Genomic DNA, 15,789 nt, shown 5'->3' on the forward strand with positions numbered 1-15,789 from the left:
CTTAAGATAATCAGAGTTCATAAGCTAATCCATCTACGAATACCGTCCCGCTCTAAATGACCTTACTTGTTGTTAATTCAATCTACTTTACCCAACTCTCCTCCTGGATATTCCTGGTCCCCATGTACCTGGAAATCTCATTAATATATTCATGCGCGGCATTCTCCACCTTAAGAAGATCATAGTTAACATGCTTATTCTTCTACCATCCCGCTCAAGATGAATGTTTTATGTAATATCCAATAGCCCCCCCCCCCCCCCTCCCCACACACACACCCCAACACACACCCCAACACACACACACACACACACACACACACACACACACACACACACATACATTTTGCGTTACCAATCCCTGAATTGAGAAGACGTGCGTTACGAAGCTCCTCCAAGTCGTCATCAATACCCCTAAATACCTGAGATATTATTACCCCTCCAAAGCCGAATATACAATGTATATATTGTGCTTTCTTGAAAACAAATGTTATAATTGGATTAACACTTCCCTGGTAAAGTACAGATTCCCGTACGGGATTTGAACCCACACCGTTAGTAAGGCACACAAAGTCAGCGATCGAACACAGCCACCGAGCCTTCCACCAAAAATCCGAAAACTGTCCATACCACGTTCTTTGCCTCATAGCATTTATTCACTGGTGAAGGCGTAAGTATAAACTCCGAAACGTTGTGTTCCTCATAATAAAGACGTTGACATCCATATATTTTCTTCCTTATGTGTATCACTTCTTAATTGGGGCTGTTTGGATAGCCTAGTGGTTTAAGCGTTTGCTCGTCACACCGAAGACTCGGGTTCGATTCCCGACATGGGTACAATGTGTGAAGCCCATTTCTGGTTCTCTCCCCCCCCCCCCCCCCCCCCCCCCCCCTCTCAAAGGTCATACTGGCCGGGCATTAGGCATATCTACCCGAACTTCGTAGCCATTTTTATGCTGTACAATTCTTCTTCTTCTTTTTCTACACACACATTTAAATGAAACTAGACATAACTGCCTTTGTTCTGTAAATTTCACCAAGTTTCAGCTTTCGTCTCTTCCTTTCTGGAATGAGGTTTCACATTTGTAGAATGATCTCTCTTATCTGGCTGTGCCATCAACTTAACTGCCCTCACCCCCTGCAGTTTTCCCGACCCATATTGCCAAGCAGGTGACCCACAAGGAGGAATACGGCCCTCCCTCAGTTATACTGTGCCCAGCACAATATGTTGTGAATATGTAGCCTTGCTGTGGCCAAACATTTTGAAACAATTTGGCAAACTTTGATATGTACACAGCAAATATAATTCAGTTTTATTTCATCTTAATATCAGTTGAATCCTGTGAGGAGCCGTGTTAGAATAGGTCTTCAGCAACCCATGCCTGCCGTTAGAGGCGACTATGCTTGTCATAAGAGGCGACAAAAGGGATCGGGTGGTCAGGCTCGCTGACTTGGTTGATGCATGTCATTGTATATCAATTTCGTGGATCGATGCTCGTGATATCAATCACTGGATTGTCTGGTCCAGACTCCTACTTATTTTGTGGATACCATAACAATTAATCGAAGCAATAGATCGTTTGAGCTAGCATGAATATCAAAAATAATTAGCAAGTCGATAATCATAATTCCCTCGGTTGGTCCCACGTGAAATGTTCTTCATGAATACTGTAAATATTGAAATTAACGAAATAATAAGTCAGCACATCAATGCGAGTATAGAACCCTGACCTAAAATGCGTCATGACATTTATGAGAGAAGCCTTGCACAAATCATCGTAGGCTCACAATTCAATAATGCAGTATTGGCTGACAGACGTTCGACCGAATAATATCATTTCCTAACTTCAACTGTTCATCTAATTTCCATTAATTAATGTTACATACATGTAGTTAATATGTTCATGGATGTCTTCTCTGGATGTACAGTGTGGAGGACTACTTCAGTTGAGGATAATTAACATAAATAATGATGATATTATTATGATATTGTTGTCTTTATTATTCCTTTAGATTATTAAAAAAAGTTATTATGTTTTTTTATATTAAACATAGAGAAAGAGGTATGGAGATGGTGGAGATTATTTTTAGTATCGGCATTGTTAACATAATTCTTAAAGATATTATGTTTTGCTTGTTTGTTATTTAATGCCGCACTAAGCAAATTAAGGTTATTACAACATGCATACATTTAGGTTCAGTTGTATTATTACATTTGTATTATTTCGCAAATGTTACAGAGACCTGATAAAGTGATATAAAAATGTATAGTCGCTATTCTTAAAAGTAAGCATATGTTACATTTATCAACCAGAAATATTGCACACCAAAGGATAATATATATCAAGACACATTTAAAGCAATTAGAAATTGACATTTGATGATATAAGATAGCTACACGATAAATCGCAAAGAACAAAGACGAAGGAAGCGTTATTTCACGATAAAAAACATTATTCTATCATGACGTCATTTATGGAGATTCGAACATGCACTCGCAACTTGAGGACGTCGTTAATTTGACATTATTTGTGAGAGGCAAGTGTCTCGTGAGTTGTTCCCAATAGATGTAGCTGGGGAAGGTAGATATATGCAGTGTCCGAACAATCGAATTCGAAAGTGAGAGTGAAATGACAATCAGTATTGGGAAAAAAAGGTACAGATAATCGACGAGAAAATTGTGAGAATATGCGGGAAAAACCAAATTCAAACCCCCCTGTTCATAAAATGGATTTATCTGACATTGCCGCGGTCAGATTATATTCAGGGAGTCATCATTATTTTAGTACGGGGAAATATTTTTAAAGGGTGTATATGTTCCTAATTTTACACTCGTAAAGAGGCGGTACGTAATGTTGATATCCCATATAAGTAATAAACGAGTCATGATCGTTTTTTATCGTACAATAAACAACTCCCACTCGCCGTTTGTTTCTTATTACATGACCATATACACTGACATTATGTCTCATGTTGATCAGTTTACAAAAGCGGCAGAAACCTTTCCATTATCACAAGACACCCTTGCCAAAAGTAGCACCAACTTCACGATTCTGACAACACCAGGAGCATGTGTCATGATTCACCATAAAAAATGATGACATCGGGTGCTCGCGAGAAAAGGCGAGCTCACCCCGATCCACTAGTGGCACCCGCCACAAACACATGCAAAGGCAAGCCAATTGTTCCCCCGAAAAGGCACGGAAACATACAGTTCAAGTCAAAATAGAGAATTGCATCAGACATCATTTTGGTCATTGATACGTCAAACACGGAAATGCCGTCTACACGTCCAACACAAAGCCCAAGTGAGTATTGTTTTACGCCGCTTTCGGCAATATTCCAGCAACATTATGTCCAAAGCCCAAGCCAGCACCCAAATTATTTTAATCTGCCCAAACAACACCCTGAGCACGATGCTTGCCGAAAGCCTAAATCCTGTTAATTACATACCTTTTCCCCCAACCTAAAATAATCTATACTAGTTCTGAAGTAAATCGTATTTACCCGTGTGAAACGTTTTGTGTCATTTATTGCCGATGAACAGAATATGCACCCTTTTTGAAAGTAGTCTGTGATAAGTCACGCACCAAACGTATACTCTCGATATACATGTTGCTCTTACTTTAAAAAAACCTATTTGGTTAATAAGATAAGTATATTAAAGTGTCATGCATGCTTTCCTGCTGTCCTATCATTTTAATTTGAAATAATGACATAAAAAGTTACCACTCATCTTATATTTGAAATATATTTGAATATATATACAACAGCTATACTAACTTATCTTTATGCTTAAAAGCATCAGGTTTGTCTGTCATACAGACCCTGAAATAGATACAACCCAATATTTGGGTTCTTTTTATTATATTCTATAACTATTGTTTTACAACTGTTTTTTATCTGTAAAATATGTTTAATTGAGAGATTAGATGTTATTCTAGCTTCAGGTCTGTGGTACGTTCACTGCATCAGTGTTGACAATAAAACGATATTTACATATATAAATACATACAGAAGAAATGCTGGCTTTCTGTTGTGATGTAATATCCCATAATTTCCTGTAGAAAAAGAGCTAAAAGCACGAATAAAGATCACGAGATGAAACTGATGTATACATCTGGACATATTTGCTTAGTATTACTACGTTAATTCATCAGTATATATGTATTTTGTGCAAAAGGATATTGTAGGATCGTCGCTCACATGCGAATATAACTTATTTACTAGTGTTGTAATATTTAATTGATGTGTCGTTTGATATATATTGATAGGAACATGGAGAGTCTGTCTGAAGAAATATAGACATGCATGGGATCTTTTGGATAGGTGTACCTCACGGTTAGTGTCTGAAAATATAAATTTGATTTATACGAGAAACTATATTTATATTTAAAAGGAGCCCCAGTGATCGGAATTTCAGCCGGAACTTGTTGAACATCTAGGCTTGTTTCATTTGGGGCTATTGCATTGCAGTAAGTCCTAGGCGGAAGGGAAAATAATATGGTTCACCGACTGTGAGGTTAACTACCTCACGGTCTGTATCGCCGTCGTGACCTTTAGATCTACGAAATTTGAGATAGCGACTCGACACCTGTTTGCACCCCTCAGATACCTGTCACTACTGTCACTGCAACTCTCTCCAAACGAAAACAAAATACGAAAAATGTCGGGAATGTATAATTTTAATCCTTCTAATTTACTATTTAGATACATGTTTTAACTTTAAAGTAATTATATGTATCTCATGTTCGAAATTGTACAATTGGTATCTATGATGCTGGTACCGTCTTGTCGCTATTGTGTAGCTTTTGTGGAGTTATTATGAGTAGCAAATACATGTCTTGAAATATTGACTTGTAAAAGAGCTCATCATTGAACCATATGCAGTCTAACCCATTTAATTGGCGTGTATAGTTGTATTATCCATCTACTTATACACACTTATCATGGACATATACAGAATTCCATTGTACAATAATATTTAAAAAATTATCCGTGAAAACTATCCGGGTTAGAATAGGCCTTCAACAACCCATGCTTGAACGTAGGCGACTAACTAATCGGGTGGTCAGATTCGCTGACTTGGTTGATGCATGTCATCGTATCCCAATTGCGTAGATCGGTGCTCTTGATGTCAATTACTGGATTGTCTGGCCCAGACTGGATTATTTACAAACCACCTTCATATAGCTGGAATATTGCTGAGTGCGGCGTTTAACAAAAACAATCAAACAAAAACTATTATTAAACACCTTCCAACAATGAGAAATTAAACTCTTATTGTCTGTATATTTAGTTTTATTGATAAATTTATTGGATTCATAATTTAATCATTGCTTTGTTTTCTTGTCTGTCATTCACACATGTCATTGTCTGTCAATGCACGTGTTAAAAGCCTAAACTTTGAACATTTGATTTTTCACAAATGGTTACGTTAGTGAGTTGTCTCGATCTCTGGTTAGCTACTCACACGAACAGATTAAAAATAATTTGCTTGTACTATCAAATTTCAGTATATTTAATTCATAATAGGAATTTTATAATTCAATTATCACATTATATATCACATTCGTTTATATCACTTTCTGATGTGAAGGTTTTATTTCAGAAATTATAATGAATTCAAAATGTAGATAGATACACAATTTGCCATTACATCAAATGCAATATTTCTCAACTTTTAAACTATACATAGTATAATATCATGATTAGAATGCCTTTAACGGGCAGTGTTTAAGAAAGAAATATTTGTCGATTAGTCCAATTTTTCAGATATGCACTTCAGTAGCATTATTGTATATCTCCAGATAGATGTTTACATTGTAGTTCTCATTATTTGTGGATAATTCAAGAAGCAACATAGAAAATCATTATTCTACCATAACGAAAGAATACAGTATACAATAACTCGTAATTGTTCAAAAAGAGATTTCAAATCACAATAACATATCTGATATAAACAGACTTGTATGAGGTGGTAATACTTTAATCTCTACATTGTGCTCTTGTTCTTCACGAGCCCTTGTTCTATTCAGCAAACAGCCCAAACCCGAAACTCCACAGCAAATAAAAATGAGTTACGAAATAGAAGACTAACATGCCAATTAAAAGATAAAGAGAAAAAAGTGCGTTATTGCAGCTTCTGATTTTATACCTCTTCAAGAAGGATTATCAATAATGGAATGGCCGAAGATTTCAACTGCATGCCGAGTCTATATGCTGTGATGAACAATAATGCTCTGAGTCAATACATTTTGTCAAATTATGACATGTATTACCTGTAGGAACATATTGTTTATACGTCATTTCAAGAATACAGTCACGTGAAAAACGTGATGTGACCGACCTCTTGTCCTATGGAAAAAACCGTATGTCGTGCAAATTGCACATTAAAAAATTAGTTACTGTTATTACCAAATAAAACACAACCCATTATCTCATAGAGGTAACTTTGCATAGCGGAGGGATATGTTATCTCAATAAACTTGCTAACATGGTTTGATTTGACTTCTTGCCGCGTTTCTGGATTCCATTAACATATCCTAAAACTGACTTCTCAGCAAAGCTCGCTGCACTGCGCGCGACAGATACTATAGCAAGGCATGCCAGAAATACGAAACCTAATTCTTTCTAAAGGATGTCTTTGGTATCACGTGCGTCGTGGGATCAGCGCCATCTGATTGAAGTTAACAAAAAGCATCGTTTTTCCGTCCATTTTACGCTTGAAAAACTCTTTACGCTTTTCCGGACACTTTCTGGACGCTCACCAATAAATAAATGTTCATGAATTTTTAGTCGTTTTTTTCCCGACCAATGACAACATACGACGTTTCGGTATTTGCAGTGAAAGCAGAAACCTCCAGAAGAGGTTGTATAAACTTTCAAATTGTTTTAATATTGATTAATTGAAAACTTCAAATAGAAGTAAACGATCAGGTGGATATAATTTTGAAACAGTTGTCTTTTTTTCACAATTATGAATTCTAATGTCTTTGCCGAATACATCCGGTTCCAACGCACAGTAACAACGAATTTTAAATAATTATACACATATGACAAGCTGGATGATTTTCAATGCATTTTAACCTTATATACCAGCAGCAAGGTTCTGATGCAAGGTTCACTAAGAAATGACAGTATGCATCAACTGATGAACTCTTGAAATATAATAATTGATTTCAAAAGTATATACTCGGAATGATAATGGACAATAATACACTAAGACACCGACCATTTGATATTTGTGTTTCCTGCATGTTTTAAATATTGTCCCAGAAAAGGCTTGAAATAAATAGATGTGCTTTGGAATGTTTAAAATAATACAGTCAGTCACAGATAATATTTTTTTCCATTTGGTTCTTTTTCCAAAATATATTTAGCCTCTCAGTTAAAAAATACCTTTTTTTCAGCTGTTCCTGAAGCAATATCTACTCTCCACACAAAATCCTAGGCCTCCTCCAGAATATCAAATGGTTGGTCCCTAAGTCCAACTGGATATCAAACACCACAACTCTCAAAGAATGAAGCATTTAAACTACGTTGGCAACCCTGAGAGCTTGCTTCTGTAGTCAACGCTTGTTGACATATGTGATATCAAACAAGACACTTCCTTGTAGGACAGATTGGTTGAAGCTTTACCTCGTCACCCAGAAGACCGGGCTCCCGATCCCCATATAGTCACATTTGAATTGAAGTCAATATATGAAATTGATATTTTTCTGCTTTCAACACATTTGTCCCTTAATCCCTGGAAAGAAGAACAGCTGCTTTAGTAAGGTTGATTTTCTCTCGATGATCTGAGAACTGTGATCCATTGATGTTGTGCGCTCAACGTCGAATGCAACCTACAAAAGCACATTATCCTGTAACATTATATTTTTCTTTGACATCTGCCATACAACCCCTTCTTGAATATATCCGACCTAAGTCTATAAACCTCACACCTCCTCATTCATCGTTTGTGGTCTTATAAACAATGTTACGTCTGCGATATGATTAACAAATTGTTATTTGAGGAACAGATTTCGCCGAACACAAAGTGTTGATCATGACGATCCACCCCAAGCAGGATGCCCTTTTTCCGCAAAACCTGTTCTGAATTCTCTCATCAGGCACAGTGACTATGCTTTTCGTTAGAGGCGACTAACGGGATGGGGTGGACAGGCTCTCTGACTTGGCGGATGATGTCATGATGCCAATCACTGGATTGTCTTATCCAGACACGAACATTTACAGACCATCGCCATAAAGCTGTAATATTGCTGACTTTCACAACAAAGAAATAAACAAACGGCCAATCATCAAGACTTATTCCCAATGAAATATGTGACAAACTGCCAATAACATAGCAAATCAACCACGCAGGGTACCTGGTCTTTCTGAGCGTATGTTTTGGAAGCGTATAAGCGTATGTTTTGATGTAAGTTAGATTTAGATTTGTATGGCTCCCTTATCAATACAGATCAACTCATAAAGTTAAAAAGTCGGACTCACTTGAGACATCAGGTTGTCCAAATCTTTTCGATGGGCATACTTTGAGAATTCACGCACAAGATATTTAATGAAATACGATCCATCGTTTTCATCCCTCAGTGCCCCGTAACCTATAACAGAAACGTGATAGTTGCATCTTTCTGTGTGTGTATACTGACATATATGTACATGTGCAGGCGTGACAGTCACACATTCGTGATACTACATTTACGTGATACAAATCATAACCAAATTTTGCTCTTATATATGAACATTGAAAATCAGTGATGACACCAGGTGTCCCGGAAAGGGTAAGCACGTCCTGTTCTACAGGTACCGTTGATATATTTCTAAGAGGCCGCAGAAAATATCAAGAGTAGCATTCTTAATATTTACGTGAGAATATGAATATGAGTAAGAGGGTGAAACGCCGCGTCCAGACAGCAATGGTACAAAAACTTGATAATGGTACATAATATCAGTGGCAGGGAGGACTGTTGGATATTTGAAATGGGAGGATGAATTTATAGTACTTGTCAATACTAAAGTGTTCACAGGAGGAACCAAGTGTACTATGTGAACATGGCGTAAACCAAACACCTCGAGGCACTCCTTCAAATGAAATTACAAAACCATGGGTAGCCATGATTGGATATACCAGGCACGGTTGCTGAGGTCCAGTAAAAGTTTGCTTCTGGGTGTTATTTGGATTGTTTGCCAGTAGTCACTGCGTGCAAAGCCGGACCTGAGAAAAAGAAACTTACTGTTTTCATATATTTCAACGCTTCCTTTATCTTCAGATGTCCATTCAGCCAAATTATCTTAATTGTATAGAGGGGTTAATATCATACATTGTTGCAATTAGGGATTCAAAATAATAGATTTGTAGCTCACTCGCCTTCCTGAGGTAATTTGCCTGGTTTTTCAGGCGTCACATCGGGCGAAGTCGGACCTGAGAAAGAAAGAAATTAGTGTTTTCTTATTTTTCAACCGATCCATTGTTTTCAGCTGTCCATCATGACTAATTATCTTGATTGTATGGAGGGGTTATTATTAATGCATTGTTGCAATAAAGGATTCACAATGATATACTTTTATCTGACATGCCTTGCTGACAAGCTTGAATAAAGAAGATCTTCGGTTTGTCCTTGTGAAGTATCAAGCGTTCATCCAAAAATATATTCTTGATTTTTTCTATAGACACAGAGTCGCCATCTGTGCCGACTACGCCACCTTTTATGCCATGTGATAAAATGGCACTAGCGAAGCAGCGATAGCCACTCTTTTCAAACGCTTCGACTTGTTGCACAAATTTGTCCATTATGCCCTGAAAAGAAGGAGCACCATTAACATTGCTTTGTCACAAACTGTGCAAAACAAACAGTTCATAAACTAGAAAAAACAAATTTCAAAGTTTAAGACACCTAATGAATGTGTAATCAAATTATATACTTAAAGGCTGAATTCAAAAACATGGTCAAACTATGAGCTAGTCGTTGACCTGCAATGTAAGGTTCACCAAATGTCTGTTCTGTTTTTTTAAATTTCATTTCAAACTCAACTTGTGAAGATGGCCTCATTAACAGTTCATTCTATACATCTCTATTTAATGTTGCTTTAGGTCAGGCATTAATGTGATACACCCAAAAGAGTACCACGTGTCAATGTTACCGTTAGGAATTGGCTTCTTCATTGGTTTTAAATGTTGAAACAGAAGGCTCGTATATCGTAGTGTTAACAGTACTTATAAATTACCGTGTTTCTGTTTCTCATTATGCATATGTGAGATTTATGACCGGTGATACATGAACGCAATAAATGTATATGAACGCAATGACTTATGAATCCATCTCTCAATAAAACTATAAACTCAAAGCAGTACCTGAGCTGTCAGATTGTTCTCCGTTTCAACTTTAAATCCAAACTGCTCAAACAATGTTTTCAGGGACTTTGCGTCTTTACAACTGCTATCTCTGCTGGAATATTTTTTGGAATCTGTAAATTCGTAGTTGTTGATGATGAACAGGAGCCCTTTTTGATCGCCACTCATGTCATAAACCTGTAAATATCAACATGAAGAAGCAACCATTATGTGTTTTTCCATTATGTTTAAAGATTTTGTAAGGGCAAAAGAAATGTGGTTAAGTCGTATAGGTCGTCGCATGCCGGGTTGACTTGTCCTAAAGTTATTTGTATATATACATTCCTGTATATGCAGTATGGGTCATATTACCCGTGCTCATGGGTTTCACCATATTGGTAAACGTCTGAGTCCTGCATCTGTTTAGATTTCCTTCCAAATGAAAGTTAAACGCAGAAACCGGAATACTGTTGAAAGCGACGTTAAACCAAACACACTCACTCATACATGGATTGTGGTATATATCTATCTTGACTTATCTGGGCGATCATGGACTATTACATCACAAGATGTCATTATAGTGTAAACAAGAGGCTCGACAGGACCGAGTAACAGTAACAGGTGTAAAGTACTTACGTTTGAGAGGCGTTTGGTTTTCACGTAATCCGGGTCACAGAGGTTCACCTGAGCTGCAATCAAGTAGCAAATATAACAGTTAATATTAATATAACATTTCCGAAAATGAAATATTTGTTCTTCCACTAATATAGTCTTATTTATAAGATAAAAATAGACGCCGCAATATTCAAAAGTGGTAGATTTTGCGAATCACTCCGAATATTTGAGTATTACGAGGTATCCATTTCTAATCTGGAAAATATACACTCGTGAATGGTGTTTAATTTTCTTTTAGAAAGTAAAGTTCATTTCAAAACACTTTTCAAGTATGTATTTGTTCCATCAGTCAACCAATATATTGTTTCCTTATACTGAAAAGAATCAAATCTATTTTCGTGAAACATATTTTAACGAAACGAAATTTAACTGTTTATTTCATAAATCTGGTGAAAATACTCATGAAGTAAATCCTGTACTATACAAGTTTCATTTTCTCCATTCTATCGCAATGACAAAATGGTCTCTATCGACTCAAACAACCAAGAGGTACTGTGCCTAGGTTGCAGGCGCATCTGTTTTATTATGATACTGCAATAAAAAAAGTGTATAATCAGTCTCTATTATCTGCCAAAACAGATCCCATTGGGCATAAAATGGGGCAATAAAGTGGTGTAAATTATGTGAAGGGATCATTGAAAACCGGGAAATCATGTTTACAACACATGTTGAACATGGAAGACACAAAAATATCATGACAGAAAAACAACATTTAACATGCCAGTTTCGAAAGACCCTGTTGGTTTGTTTGTTTGTTTGTTGTTGTTTACCGCCGCACTCAGCAATATTCCAGCTATATGACGGCGGTCTGAAAAATAATCGAGTCTGGACCAGACAATCCAGTGATCAACATCATGAGCATCGATCCATGCAATTGGGATCGATGACATGTATCAACCAAGTCAGCGAGCCTGACCACCCGATCCCGTTAGTCGCCTTTTACGACAAGCATAGTCACCTTTCAAAACAAGCATGCATGGGTTGCTGAAGACCTATTCTACCCCGGAATCTTCACGGGTCTGGTAGCGAGTGTTGTCAGAAATGATTTTAAGGCGTTTTTCAGCCAGTATTATCAAATTCTCTTTATTCGCTGTGCATATGGTTAACCAGGCATAAAATCACATCCATCCAAACAGAACATTGATGGACATTTTGCCATTTTGAGGAATGTATGCGAAATCTGCAATTAACCATCAGTGCTCACTTGCACGAAGCGGTCTTAGCGCTAAGACTATCGTAAGTAAGCCTAAGTATGGGAGTTACGATCATCTTAGCGCTAAGAACATTTTGTGTAAGTGGGCCCTATAAAAACTGATACCTTGTAGATGTTTGTTTGTTGTTTAGCAATATTCGAGCTATATTCCAGTGATTGACTTCATGAGCATCAATCCACCAAATTGGGATGCGATGACATGCATAAAAAATGTCAGCGAGTCTGACCACCCGATCCAGTTAGTCACCTCTTACGACAAGCATAGTTGCCTATTCGAAGTAGATGTAGATGTATCCGATAGACATAATAAGACATGTGGACGGCACCGTTTCGAGTGAAGCCGTCTGTATGTTGCTCTGTCCTCATGACAGTAAATAGATGTTTCCGTCTTGTTACCAGGATTTTGTGGCAGTAGCGGGGTTCGGACTTAAAGGTTTCAAGTGAAGAGCAACCTGATGGGGATAATATAGAAGAATGCAGGTTTTTATTCGGACAAATATGATATCAGTTTGTTTGGCACTTTACCATCAAGTTTCAAATTTTCGATGCGCCGTGTTACATCCTGTTCCTTTTGCCATTTAATATAGTCCTCAATCTTTCTCTTCGTTCTCGTTTTGGCTGATGGATCCCAAAGTAAGGACTCAATAGATGCCAGACCTGATAAGTTTGGAAGTCCTTTTTCAGTGCAAAGGGGTCGAATATAATCCATGGCCTCTGTGATACGAATTTTCGCAATTAGTTCGTCTTTAGTGAATTTTGCTACCATGTCGTTGGTTGTATTACGTGTTTGAACTACTAACACAAGCCAGCATAGTGAGGCAATTCTACCAGGTTTCTTAACAAGACCTCCGCCAAAACACTCGTCTGTCTGCAGACGGACATCAAGGTTTGTTTCCGAAGTCATTTCGGTCAATATGTTAAAAGCTTCCTCCTGGTCGTCCTCCGCATATATTAAAGCAACATCATGCGTTCTTCGCAAACACCACTCTAAGTCAGGCTCATCGGAAGGTGAAGGATTTGGACTGCTGGATGGAGATGATGGCAACGAGGGCATCTTAAGGTCAAGCTCACATTCTTCCATCCTTTTCTTTCACTGCAAAAACACCAACAAATATTTGCAAACCCACGTAACGGTTGATATCGGTATAAATACCAAGAATATCAATGTATAAGACTTCCATGTAATGCTCCACAACGAATGAAATGTGTCTATTATGCGTATATGATATGATGTAAGTATATCATGAGAATGCAACGCGATAGGGATGTAGTGAGTGAGTGAGTATGGTTTTACGCCGCTTTTTGCACAATTCCAGCAATATCAAGGCAGTGGACACCAGAAATGGGCTTCACACATTGTACCCATGTCGGGAATCGAACCCGGATCTTCGGCGTGATGGGCGAACACATTAACCACTAGGCTACCCGACCGCCCCCGATAGGGATGTAAGTAGGTCTTGCATGTGCATGTACATGTGCATGTGCTTACAAAATTGGCTCGCAATCCGGAAACACATCTGTATCATTGTAACATCGAATTTATTGATCAACGCCACACACATTAACAGCAGTGTAAACTCTTCGAATATTTGCAGTTTACACTTTCTTCACATGTTATTTCACAGAGCTATTATCCCTTGTCATAATGAAGGAAGATAACTCATTGGTAACCTTTGAACTCATACATTGCTGGACATTTTGTATTTCAGAAAGCTGAACTACACTGGTTCTATACATGTACATGTCTATACACTTTACATATGTATTTAAACTCTATTATTCTATTAACTATCAAGTGCAGTACTATCCTGTGTTGACATGGCAGCAAACGCGCTATTGCCGGCTCGCTTGTAAATACTTCCTTGTTTCGTTTTAGTTTTCATAGTCGGGACAGAAGAAGCTGTGTAATGCTATGCTGTGTGGATTGAAGTAAATTTACCATCACACATCACATGGATGTCTGAGGTTGAACTCTCTCCTAGGCAGGATAACCTGTCAGGTCAACCGAACGTGTATTAAGAATCACAAATTGACACTACTGGGTGGAACTACGAACACGACATCACAATCTTAATTATGAGGCGAAATCTAAACTTAAAGTTTACTTCCCAGGTGAGGATCTATACATTAATGTAAGAACAATGTGAAAGGTGCTTCCCATAAAATAATAGTACGTACATAATCACCTTATTGTATCCGTAATGAAGTCACACCTCTCGAGTGCAGGACGCCTGTCATATGTAGGTCAATCGATAAGCCTTCACGGTGTAAGGACGCAGCGGTACATCTCGTTAATGCATTGTTGAGGCGCATGACACTGAGCGTCACATTTCCAGCAAAATTGTTCACATCAATTTCATGTTGCGGTTACGGGGATCCTAACTGCTAACCAGGGCGCAGGTGGCAAAGGCTTACTCAGGCTCTTGCCAAACCATAATAAAGTCATATACCTCCTCCCGTTAACACCACAGGGCCTAGTGATCACAATAAGTCTGTAATCTGAAACCACAATCTCGTTACGTATTCGTTATTTTAAATAGGAAACAAAATGTACAAACATGCTGTTAATCTACGTTTCCGGATACAACATATGTACATGTACCTCCCCGGCATAAGGGAGGTTATCTGTATTATCGTGTAAACAGCTTGGAAACCGAGTGGCACAAATCGGATGTTTTCGCATCTATATAACAAAAGCACTAGGACTAAAATAAGTTTTTGTTTCTGCCATCCGTTATAGGTTTCGAAAACGGGGCCTTATTATACGCTCACACATCATACATATAATAAACACACTCGTAGTGAGTGAAGATGCAGCTTCTGTGATGCAAACCAATGAATAACAGGTTAGATGTTTAACGTCGCGTCCCATATTATAGCACTTATATAGCGACGTTCATGCACGTGTGTGTGTGTGGCTGTTTGTACTACTCCGGACTGATGCCGATTTATAGTGCTACTAGCCCACTGAGATATCAAGCTGACGTTTACCATAACTACCCAACGCAGACACAGTATACTGAGCCGACCAGTCCTTGTTTTAGCCCCTTCATGCTGAGCGCCTGACAGGGTACCATCAAGTACCATCTTTTTACGTCTTTAGGTATGACGCGGCCGGGGATCGAATCCCGGACTTTCTGCTGTCCGAGTGGACGCTCTAACACCAGACCACGGAGGCGGTCCAATATATAACAGAAGAAGGTACACATACATTAAAGTTGATCGTAAGCTAAATAAGAAGTTGAAGCAAAACCTACTGATTTCCAAAGGACAAGACGACATGGATGTTAGGGGGAAAAGCGATAACACTAAATCCATAATCATAAGAAATATCTGTTAAAACCACAGTCTGTTTTAAACGTTTGCAACTATATTATCAACATGTGTTTATGAAACACTATCAATTAGTGATGATACCAGGTGTTCGCGAAAAGGCGTTCCGTATCCTGCCTCACTGGTGACACCCTTCACAAACGAATGCAAAGCCAAGTCAAACGCGTACATGAATAGAAGTAAAAAAATTAAAAGAGCTGCATCTGACATGAATTATGTCACTGATGCGTTAAAA

The 15,789-nt window shown here is 38.0% G+C and overlaps 1 protein-coding gene and 1 pseudogene across 1 annotated transcript; both read right to left on the reverse strand.

Annotated features, from left to right (window-relative positions):
- LOC124124428 overlaps positions 1 to 15,789 on the reverse strand; it is a 63,818-nt pseudogene that overhangs the window by 4,609 nt on the left and 43,420 nt on the right.
- On the reverse strand, positions 9,376 to 14,444 carry LOC125374492 (caspase-8-like). The gene is made up of 5 exons (XM_048385392.1): positions 14,408 to 14,444; positions 12,747 to 13,314; positions 10,969 to 11,022; positions 10,355 to 10,539; positions 9,376 to 9,799 (listed from the first exon to the last, which is right to left on the reverse strand). Exons 2-5 carry the CDS (start codon positions 13,300 to 13,302, stop codon positions 9,551 to 9,553), a joined length of 1,044 nt encoding a protein of 347 aa, XP_048241349.1. The 5' UTR covers positions 13,303 to 13,314; positions 14,408 to 14,444; the 3' UTR covers positions 9,376 to 9,550.

Source organism: Haliotis rufescens, unplaced genomic scaffold (assembly GCF_023055435.1).
Source record: "Haliotis rufescens isolate VD_foot unplaced genomic scaffold, xgHalRufe1.0.p SCAF_58, whole genome shotgun sequence".
Taxonomy (NCBI): Eukaryota; Metazoa; Mollusca; class Gastropoda; order Lepetellida; family Haliotidae; genus Haliotis; species Haliotis rufescens.

Bases quoted from the DNA above. Each gene is read 5' to 3' on its own strand.
- LOC125374492 (XM_048385392.1), bottom strand. From the start codon at position 13,302: ATGGAAGAATGTGAGCTTGACCTTAAGATGCCCTCGTTGCCATCATCT. The intron at 10,540-10,968 runs TAAGTACTTTAC...CTTCATGTTGAT, and splicing joins AACCAAACGCCTCTCAAACG to ATTTACAGGTTTATGACATG. The intron at 9,800-10,354 runs GTACTGCTTTGA...CCTTCTTTTCAG, and splicing joins AGAACAATCTGACAGCTCAG to GGCATAATGGACAAATTTGT.